General features: G+C 35.9%; 1 protein-coding gene across 1 annotated transcript in view; it reads left to right on the top strand.

The window, feature by feature from the left end:
• Window positions 1-9,174, top strand: part of OSGIN2 (oxidative stress induced growth inhibitor family member 2) — an 11,761-nt gene extending 2,587 nt beyond the window's left edge. Inside the window, exons 2-5 of the mRNA XM_009578399.1 lie at window positions 2,519-2,655; window positions 4,729-4,911; window positions 5,543-5,634; window positions 7,650-9,174. Coding sequence (XP_009576694.1) covers window positions 2,519-2,655; window positions 4,729-4,911; window positions 5,543-5,634; window positions 7,650-8,697 — 1,460 coding nt within the window. The 3' untranslated portion in view covers window positions 8,698-9,174. The remainder of the gene's footprint in view (window positions 1-2,518; window positions 2,656-4,728; window positions 4,912-5,542; window positions 5,635-7,649) is intronic.
• The last annotated feature ends 2,227 nt before the right edge of the window (window positions 9,175-11,401 follow it).

Here is an 11,401-nt window from a genome sequence, read left to right as displayed (position 1 = left end):
TCTTGTGTGTTCTTGAGAGCATATCCACAAGGGAATTTCTTTCCCTTGGACTCAGTCTGCTCAAAGAATAGGAACTAGGTTTGGATCGGCTCTCTGGATGGTCCCAGGGGAGGGACTAGGTAGCTTAGTGACAGTAATTCACCTTAACTTAATCCTGTCCTCAGTAATTTCCTTGGCCCTTGCCAGCCTTTGTTTTGGCAACTTCTGTTATCCATTTGGTTTTTTTAGTCTTACCCAGTAGGAATAATCTTTAGCATGGCATCCCTGGATATGGCACGCATTTTTCTCTTTCCATTATGGACTAGCTTCCTTTACAGCCCAGTAGGAAAAAAAATCTAGCTATGCACTTGTAAAAAGAAACAATTTTTTTTACTATGCACAAGATACAGTTCTAAAAATAGTTAAGAATTTACTCAGTCATGGGAATGCTTGTGAACTATAGGTAGATTAGAGTGTTTTCCCAGCTTCATACGATTTTCAATGGTTTCAATGTATTGCTAAGGTTCTCTCTCACGTCCATGTCCAACATGGCCAGTGGGTGACTGGAAGGGCTTGCATCAGGCTTAAGCTTTAAATTAATTCCTGGACTCTCATGCTGGTCTGTTTGTGGGAGGGTAGAACAGCGTGAGAGTAAAGAAGAGCATTTTCGCTGTCTGAAAGATTCCTTAACGGTCTTTTCTGTAAATAGAAAAATAAGAATGCAAGTGGTTTGGGAAATAATATAGGCAGGATGACCAATATTTAAACTTTTTGTTACAGACTTTTGATTTAACTGTCTTGGAGATCCCAGTGATGGAAATCCATGGCTTTCCTAGACAGTCTTTTTCTGGTGCTTTATGATCCTTACGGTACACAGGCACTCTAATGCCTTTATTTTTGCCTCCACATTCTGGTGTGAAACCCAGATTGTTTGGTAAAAGCCTTTAAGGGACTCATTGTGCAGTCTCACATACTTGTTCATGTTCTAGGCCTTGGGAGAAAACATGCTGATTGAAGATTTTTTACAACTTAGCAGTCTCAGCCTTTGAAGAGCTCATCTATAGTGAGCCTACATGATTTTCTTGTAGCCCATGGCTGTGATCAGTCTACACACTCAGCATTGTAATAAAGTATGGGATATAACACTACTGGGAACCAGAGTGATGAGTGTAGCTTGGTGGAGGAGGAAAAAGAGATCTGATGTATGAAGAGGCTGGGAATGAACAAGGTCTCAGCAAACTGATGGGGGGATTTAGGGGCTGGGAAATCAGAAAAGGAAGAAGACAGAGGCATTGGAGAAGTGGGATTGGAAACAGGTGATGGAAATAATGTGTGCAAAGGTGATGGGGAACAGGAAATGACGGGTGAATTCTTGAGATCAAGAGTTGAAACAGTAGAAAGTAAGAGCTAACATCCTAACAATGCATGCTATATAAAAACATGAATGAATTAGTAACTTTATGTTTAGCCCAGAATTGGAATATTGTGTGGTAAATACCATGTGGGGCACTCTAGATGGAAAACAAAGACAAAATACTGAATAGTGCCTCATTAGGAGAACACTGCTCTTCATTCAGTTAATGAGGAAGAGGAGTTATAGAAATAACAGTACATAGTCACATGTTTAAATTCTGTATCATAGCACATATTTTTCTGACTTTAGTTTTCCCTAGCTTTTGATATCTGACTTGGCAACATGAGCATTACTTCAGTATTTGCATGTTATAAATATGGTCCCCTACTTTGTTTAGTCCTAGACAAACAAATAGAAATAATTACCTTATGGTAACATTTTGTTCCCATCCATTTCGTACCTTTAATAACAATTTGAAAATAAGTTAGTCTACTAAAATTGCAATAATGCCCATAAATTAATTATAAACTGTTACAAAAGGGATATAGGAGGATGTTTGAATCGATACTATTGCTGAACGATGAATGTGGTCTTACGTGAGTTTCTTGTGCTTTACGACTTACCTACTGTATCTGTCGTCATTCAGCTTTACATTGCTGTTGTGCTGTGTCTAGCTTCTCATCTGACTTGCACAGTCTTCAGCTTTCTGCTTGTCTCTTTTTCTTCATTTTTATTTTATGATCAGATTTGAAGAGCATATACTCTAGGTTGTCTTTTTGTTCTGTGTTTTACAGTACCCAGTGTAAGTGGCAACACAAAGTTGTAAGAAGGCAAAAGGCAATAATATTCAGATATCACTGTGATTGACAGGCAGACTAGATCTTATCCATCGGATCATTTTCACACAATTTGACATACTTAGTTAGGAAATTCCTTTATATGCATTTTATTTCATGACATGTAAACAGTCAGTTATTTCTTGTTACCTGAAAAACGTTTTGCTCCGTTTATTTGGAGGAAGTTCCTATGGTAGGTTTTATTTTACTGCGAAGTTTATAAGCTGCTTTGAATCAGGACAGTATCACATTATACTACTTTAGTATGATTTTGTTGCTGCTTATTTAGTGACTGAAAAACTTTAGGCTTTGACATTTTTACTAAAGCAGTAACTTCTTTCTTTAATAGGAAATGGACCTTCAGGAATTTGTCTTTCTTACCTGCTCTCTGGATACAGGCCATATTTATCTCCTGAAGCTATACACCCGAACCCCATTCTACATACGAAATTAGAAGAAGCTCGACATCTTTCCATTGTTGATCAAGTAAGCTTTGAATCATCATAGAATCATAGAATGGTTTGGGTTGGAAGGGACCTTAAAGGTCATCTAGTTCCAACCCCCCTGTCATGGACAGGGACGCCTTCCCCTGGACCAGGTTGCTCAAAGCCCCGTCCAACCTGGCCTTGGTTGCCATCTTGTCTAGCTTTTTTCCTACTGCAAGCTGGATTATGAAACAGTAGGCTTTCTTTAATGATCCTGTTTAAAATGCTTTTGCAACTTACGTAAGTAGTGCCATAGACAAAAAAAGACTTAATATTCTCACCCCACAAATTAGACCACAGTAAAGCTCAGTAACTGTATGGCCTCAAACAACTAGCTTTATCTCTTGGCCTCTGTTTTTCCTACCTGTAAAATAAAGAGCAGTATATACCTTCTTCAATGGCTTGTAACAAATTATATATAGGGCACTTCAGATGAAAAGCAATACATTTTAAGAACTGCTTATACAAAAAAATTATGGAGATTGCATTGTGAAGAACCAGCCCACTTACCTAATTGTATTTCTAATGCATTAATAAGTTACTGTGTTATTCTGTTAATTTAAGTAAAATCAACTCCATTAGACCATTAGATCCAATCCTGGGGCGTGTGGTGGTTTTTGTGATTCTTGAGGGCTTTTTGTTTGTGAAATCTGCCCTTTGTTGTGTTCTTACTGCTTGCCAAAAGCGTCTAAAGCACCACTTGCTCAGGGAGTAGCTGATGCAGGAATTCCAGCTTTCATGTCCTAGGACGATTGGGCACTATCGTAGAAGAACACATGCCACTAACATACTTCAAGTACACATACTTCAAGTGAAAATCTTCCTAAATAGCACAATTCTCATTAACACTTCATTTTTTAGTAACATTAGGAATGTATATCCTCTATAAACACAATCCATTTTTCTTTTCTGAACAGTATGCATCCTTCAGTGTTTGTGTTGCACTCAATTGCTTTTGTGATGTATTTGTTATCCGCCTATACATCCAGTCTTTATCTCATTTGATTAGTTAAATCTTCTCTATTATTTTTCTCCCCACTTGTCCATTTGTTTGCCATGTTATCATGGTTTTCTACTCACTTCACTATATTCCTGATGGATTACTCACAATACTATCACTAACTGTATCGCCTGTGTGACTAATTTATTTGAAATACAAACATGCATATGTGTTTGTAGTGGGGAAGCAGGGGTTGCTTGCATGTAATGTTGACCTCAAGCCTCAAAGTTTATTTTTTTGGCAGGAGAGTAAGTTACCTAAACTTTTGGCTACAGATGTTTCAGGTACTTCATCCTCCACCGACCCCCTGAGTTTTTCCCAATTTAGGAAGCTAAACCATCCTGTCTTTGTCAGCAAAAATTGGCCTTATGGCCAATTCTTTCTTCAGATCTCTATTCTGTCTTCAAATATTTGCCATTGCATCGCGAAGTTTTTGGAACACGGCAGGTTAATAGATGCTGAAATGTGAACATTTTAAAAAGTTGTAGAAATAGTTCTCAACAAACTGCTTTGTAAAATAAGCCTAGTTTTAATTAATTTTTAAAAATAACACTTAAAATATCTCCATTATTTCAGAATATAATAAAGTTAGTGGTGGACCTACCTAAGAGCTGTCAAAGGAGCTTTTTCTACTCAATCTTTAAAACTTAAAGTTTTTAGATTCCAATTTTGCTTTATCAAAATGTGCCTCCTAGAAATACTAGCAATTCTTTGTTAAAAGCAGTCCACTATCTATAAATATGTTACTAAGTTGCTCTGATCTCTGAATATTTGTCCCTATATTTCTTTTTCTACAATGAATTTCAAATACTGACCTGCCCCAGTATTACTGTGTTATTAACACGTAATTTTTAAATGAGTGAAATATATTATTCAGAGTTACAGAAGAACTGAATCATGGCACTTATTTCTGAAAAGTGTTGTGTTTGAATCTCTACGTTAAATACTTATCTCTACTTCAAATGCAACTTGAACTAATTGTCTTTTCTTTTGAAATTCAACTTCTGTATATCGGAACAGCACAATGAACAATAAAAGTTGCATGAACAGATCAAACTTTCTTTCATACTTTAGGATCTGGAGTACTTGTCTGAAGGCTGCTCTTCAAACCCAGTTGCAGTGCTTTTTGATACACTGCTTCATCCTGATGCTGACTTTGGGTATGACTACCCACCAGTTTTGCACTGGAAGCTAGAACAACATAATTATATTCCCCATATAGTGCTTGGTAAAGGACCACCTGGTGGGGCTTGGCATGTGAGTAAAAATTTCATATCGCTTCCAGGATAACTTGATAGTTTTGTGGTTTGGGGGTTTTCTTACTATCTAAGGTTGTTTTAGATAGTAATGGCAATTGCAGTTTCAACTGGTCAGTTACCAAAGCCCAAATATGTTAGAATGATATGAAAGGAAGGAAAACGTTGTCCTTAATTTGGGGATTTATGACCATGACCGCTGTCTTACGTGGTTTTTATTAGTTTTAGTTTAATGAATTATAATGAGTATTTTCTATTACTTTTTTCTCCTGTCTTTGCATTGTTTCCAGGTGCTTTTTATACAAAATCTTAAATCTTAATGTTCATATCCTGTTGGTTTCAGACTTATTTCTTCTTGTTTTGTATTTTAAATAACTTGCTTTTAGTTTCCCTTTCACTTGTTCTCTCTTCACCTTCTGCTTTATTAGATCATGTAGTTGCTTCTTAAAATAGTATCTTAACTGTAACACGAAAAGTAGTTCATCAACGCTTCATGTAATGTCCTGGTATTATGTTATGTTCTGGTATTTTATTGCTCTAAAGGAATACAGTGAGAACAACTTCACTGTGTTCTACATAAATGCATCTGTTTGAAATGTATCTGGTTATGCATCTTGTTTTTTTCTCTGTAGTCCATGGAAGGCTCTATGCTAACAATCAGTTTTGGAGACTGGATGGAATTGCCTGGCCTCACCTTTAAGGAGTGGGCAGCTAGCAAACGCAGGTAAAGATACTGCATAATGTGTTTGGAAAATGTAGTTGCTGTAAGAAGCCAGATAACATTATTTTAAGAACTGGAAAACATTCAGACTTCATTGTTCACAGGAGGGCTTCTTGTTTTGTTTATTAAATTGCCTGATGGCACTGGAAATTATTCTGCTGTGTGTACTCTGATGGAAAAAAGTGCACAATGGTTGGCCATTGCATAATTGCTTTGAGTGTATTGAAAGCATTCGTACTAGCAGTGGTGTGTTTTAGCAGCATTTCACAAAGAAGTGCTGTTACTATAAGCAGTTTTGATCAGAGTTGAGGGAAGATTGAGGGAGGAATTTAAAATCTGCGGAAGTATTGGAAGTTCCTCTTTCAACATGGATGCAATTTAAGTTGCTGTGCACACTAGCTTTCTTGTAATTCAGGAAGTGGTCTATTTCAGTATTTGCTTTTACAGGCAAAGCTGCAGCATCTGAAATTGCTCTCTATGAATTTTAATTTTAAGAGCATAATTCAGTATTTCCCTATGTTATTTTCTAGTAGTAAGTTTCTTGGAAAAATTTTAGAGAAGAAAAACTAGTCTGGTACAGGCTCACTGTTTTTACTTCATTATACAGTTAGTTCACAAAGGTCCATGTCAGCAGATGAACCTAGGAATGCTCTACATAAGCTTTTTCTAAAATATTAATTTTCCTGACTTTGTTCTAGCAAAATTAAAGGAAGTTGTTCTTCTACCACATATGGCAAAGGAAGAAGTAGAATTACTTGGGCATATGTCTTTAAGGGCAGACTGTTACTCATTTCAAGACAACACTTACAGTGAAGAAACTGTACCTTTGTTCTTTAATCGCTTTCTTAGATAACCACAGTAATCTTGCCTCCTTATTAACTGAAATCCCATAAGCTGCTTATTATCTGAAGCTAATTTGTTTATATTACAGTTTTCAACAATACTAAAACCAGAAATGCTGACCTGTTATACTACAATTAAACAAACATATTTAAAAGTATTGATGATAATGAAAACTTGTAGTCATGTTAAAATAGTTTCTGAAGTTTCCTTGTAACAGGTGTCACACTGTCGCATTATCCTCTTCAATAAATACCTCATCAGGATTTTCAGAGTAGTAACCTGAACATTTCAAAGTACATATGCTATGATCTTGTTAATCTATGAGAATGAGTAGCCCAATTCCTTGTAAATATGCTTTTAAGTGTAATTCAGTGGCAATCCTGATGTTCACTACTGTTTCTTTTGTGTCTTATTCCTAAAGCTTACTTCTAAAAAAGCAGCAAAATTCATGCACCTGTTCAAAATAACTGTATTTTCAGCTTTTTTTTTTTAAAGGAGAATGCAATAAACACGAGAAAAGCATAGATGTAATATTGCAGTGCAAAAATGTTTTTTATTGGACACTTGGACATCATAATCCTATTTACATAGTTGCATTAAGGTTCTGTGTCATACTTGCTTTGTTCATTCCTGTGATACGGAACTGCTTAATTTGATACTTACTGAAACTCCCTGTACCCAAGGGATAGATCTTTTGCGAAGTATAATGAAGAATACTTGACTCAAGTAATATATTGAACTTAGAGTTTCAAAATAACCACTTAACAATTACTATGATATTTAATTACTTATATCCTAAGTAAGTGTATTCTCACTGAGTACGAGTTTAGCCAGTATTGTATTGCTCACAGTCATGATGCTAAACTGGCTTTGTAAACACTTCCATACAGACCTATAGTGATACTGCAGAGTTTTGTTACGCTTAATTTGTTAATCACCATAGCGCTTTACATTGTAAAGATTTACAGCTAAAAAAAAAAAGTTAGCTTTGTATATCAGGAATCAAGAGAAGAAATAAAACAAATTGAATGCATTTAAAGATATTTAACCCGGTGTCAGTTACACTGAGCAGATTCAATCCTCTTAAATTTGACTATCATGTGGTATGTCATATATGATATTCAAATTACCCATAAGGTCCAAATATTAACTGGAACCATTCAATTTTGTTTCAGAAATATAAAGAGTGATCGCGTAATGCCAGAGGAAATAGCTTGTTATTATAAACACTATGTTACAGTCATGGGCCTCCAAAAGAATTTCAGAGACAACGTTTACATAACATCAGTATCCAGGCTTTACCGAGGAAAGGATGATGAAGATAGGAGTCAACTAAATGAAAATATTTCAACCCAGCATTTGGAAATGGAAGATGGACAGAAATCACTAATTAAGAGAAACTGGGAAGTCAGAGGTTATCAGCGAGCAACAGATGGTTCTCATGTGCCCTTCTGCCTCTTTGCTGAGAACGTGGCTCTTGCCACAGGAACCTTTGATTCTCCTGGACGACTACAAGTTGAAGGAGAAGACTTTCCTTTTGTGCTTCATTCCATGTCTGACTTCGGAGCTGCTATCAGCAAAGGAAAGTTACGTGGGAAGGCAGACCCTGTGTTAATTGTGGGTGCTGGACTTACAGCAGCTGATGCAGTACTGTGTGCCTACAACAACAACATCCCAGTAATCCATGTGTTTCGTAGAAGAGTTACCGATACAAGTCTAATTTTCAAACAGTTACCTAAAAAGCTTTACCCTGAATACCATAAGGTCTATCATATGATGTGTACTCAATCACATACTGTGGACTCTAATCTTCATTCTGCTTACACTAGTTTCCCTGAACACAATGTACTTTCCTTCAAGCCTGAAATGAAATGTGTTCTTCAGAGTGCCTCCGGACTGAAGAAAATTTTGAAGTTTTCTGTAGCCTTAGTTCTGATAGGTTCTCACCCAAATCTTTTTTTTCTAAAGGACCAAGGACACAGCATAGGTCATCACTCTAATCAGCCCATCACATGCAAGGGGAATCCTATAGAGATTGATCCATACACTTACGAATGCACTAAAGAAGCTAACCTCTTTGCTTTAGGTCCTCTGGTGGGAGACAACTTTGTACGGTTTTTAAAAGGAGGTGCATTGGGCATTGCACGATGCTTGGCAACAAGACAAAAGAAGAAACATGAATTGATTGAAAGTGGGGATGGAGGAGGTGATGGGGTACCATAAATGAGACATTAGAAACTTTCACATACAGGATTACAGACGTAGTCTAACAGAACACTCACTGACAGCGAAAGTTGATAGCAGTCACATTTCTGTTGTATACAAGTAACCTGCGCTTGTATTGCTTGGTAAAGGATGCTGATACTACAATACTTCACCTTTTCAAAATACAAAAATATTGATCTGCTATTACAACTGATCTCTACTCAACTGGAATTACTTCCAGATAAACAGAAAATGAGACTAACTTACATTGACCTACCTGTCATCTCTCGCTCAGCTAAAAGAGCAGGCTTCCTCTGGGAAAAGCAATGCTTACCAGAGTGGCTTTACATTTTAGTGTCAAATGTGACAAAATATTTTTATCATGAAATTAAAATAACTTCTAAAAGCAGAAAGCTTGCTTAGTACAAAGTGATTCTTGGTCAAGCAAATTTGGAGCCTTCTGCTTGAAACAAGGATTTTATTTATTTGCCATAGTAATACAGTAATACTTGGAATGAGCACTTAGTAAAATGGTTTTTACTATAAGAAGGATTTCTGTAAGCAAGAAGTATTCCTCAACAATTATAAATTATCCTATTTGATAAACGCAGTAAAAGAATAAGCATTCCCATTTAATCTTTAACGCATGATTTGACACAATCCATTAATGTTTTTTCACACTATGCCTAGAGTTGGGTGAGGGCAGAAAGACTAAGATGAGATGTTCCCCTACAGTGATATGTACATTCTCAGAATACTCATTAACATAAACAATAAAGTACTGATACAAGTGCTCTTATTACAGTGTCAATATAATGAATATCTAGTGTACTACTGAAAAATTAAGTACATGAGAAAAATCAAGGTTTTTTTGCTTCCTAGCCCAGGAAGACTGAATGGGATCACTTGACTGATGAAGGTGGGTGATAGATATTCTCATCTCCCATTTGACCAAGTATTGGTTATTTCTCTTTTTTCTGGAGCAGTATGTAACACTAAAACTATTTTAGCCTGCAGGTTTTGAAACTTGAGAAAGGCTTATATCTCTCAGCCAGCTAAAAAATAAACAAACCAAACCCAAAACAAACATGCCATAGTTCCTATAAATCTTAAAGCTTGTTATGAAAGATAAAGACTTAACCTGTACCTACCTCTGAATTGAAGTTTCATCTTTTTGCTCCATAACATAAAACCTAGATTTCATTTGCCGGGTTTTAGAGCAGGTAGTTTACCTAAACACACTCATGGGTTATTCACCTTAGTGAGGTAAGCAACAGCTAGTTAGGAGACTTAAGTTACCTTCCAGAACTCTCAATAGACCAAGTGCTTGGTTGTAACTAATTTATTACCAAACACTTTAATTCAGGTCCAATGTGATGGAATAGATGTTACTTAATTTAATTTTTTGTTTGGGGCTTTTTTGTGTTGAAGAACGTCATGTTAGTTTAAGGTATTGTATTTGCATGATTAAAATCTCCTTATTAGAACTTAAACAGTTTTTAAAAAGGAAATTAGGCTTAGAGTTTGTGAAACTGCTAGTACTTGCTGGTTTCCCAGCTGTCTAACTTTCATAAGTTGTAGATACCTATATGCAATAAATGCCTGTTTCTGTGCCTACTGAATTACGGGGTTCTGTGGCAACTGCAGGCCTTTATGCATCTGAGTAAGTTACTTAGACTTTGGACATAGAAGTTGAAAAGGTAAAGTATACAAGGATTAAAATGACAGTGTTTTCAATGAAAGTCCAAAGTAATTTATGAAATGATGCTACTAATAATAATTTTTAGTTTAGAGCCACTTAATTGCATAAAAAGAAACACAGATTAAGCAAAACTTGCCTACATGGTTGGATTTAGCCATGCATTGTCAATACTAGTTAAGATACTTTTTTATACTTATATCTGAGCTGGTTTTAATTATGCTAAATTCTAGGCTTATTTTCTTCATAATTGAATTGAGATTCTATAATTTGCCTTCTTTGGCAGAAACTGCATACATATAGATCTATTCTAAACCTGTGATACCTAATATTTTTAACTGAGAATCAGTGTTATAAGTGCTAAATACTTGATTATAGAACTTTATTGCAGTTAATATATTGGGAATACATCTGCGCTGTGATTACATGCCTTCAGTTTTGTCTCAAGATAAATGTCCAAATACAACATATCATGGCATGTTACTGCATTTTCATTTGAAACATTTAAAATGCCAACAAAACAAAGGAAGCAATTTACTTGAACAATTATTTTGCAAAAAAGGGGAGGAAAGCTTCAAACAGGCAAATCTCTAGCCTCAGCTGCTGCAGCTACTTACAGGCTGGCTGTGTTGTAGTGATAAATCTGTAGCAGAGATTTTTGTCCTGTTATTATACAGGTATCTTTCACTGCAGTATTACAGCACCTTGAGGTTTAACTGCTTTTTTCTTTTATCAATCTTGCCAGTGTTTTTGAGATTAAAAAATCACATGTGAGACCCCTTAGTTGGGCAGAGAGTTCTTCTCAGTGGTCATGTCTATTAAGCCGGTATAAAAATACTTTTTTCAACCAAAGCTTTACTAAAAAATCATCCTGTTTCTTCTAGGAATTGCTAATTTTAAAGTTGTAGCTGGACTTTCTCACTTTTGGGTTTCTGATTTTGAGAGAAATTTCTGTTTCTTTCCTCTCTGGTATTTTGAGAGTACGAGAGATGTAAAAATTCAAGCTTTGCCTTAGGATAGTTT

Source organism: Fulmarus glacialis, unplaced genomic scaffold (assembly GCF_000690835.1).
Source record: "Fulmarus glacialis isolate BGI_N327 unplaced genomic scaffold, ASM69083v1 scaffold14895, whole genome shotgun sequence".
Classification (NCBI taxonomy): Eukaryota; Metazoa; Chordata; class Aves; order Procellariiformes; family Procellariidae; genus Fulmarus; species Fulmarus glacialis.
Note: the sequence above shows the minus strand (reverse complement) of the source record. Positions and strands in the feature narration are given on the sequence as shown.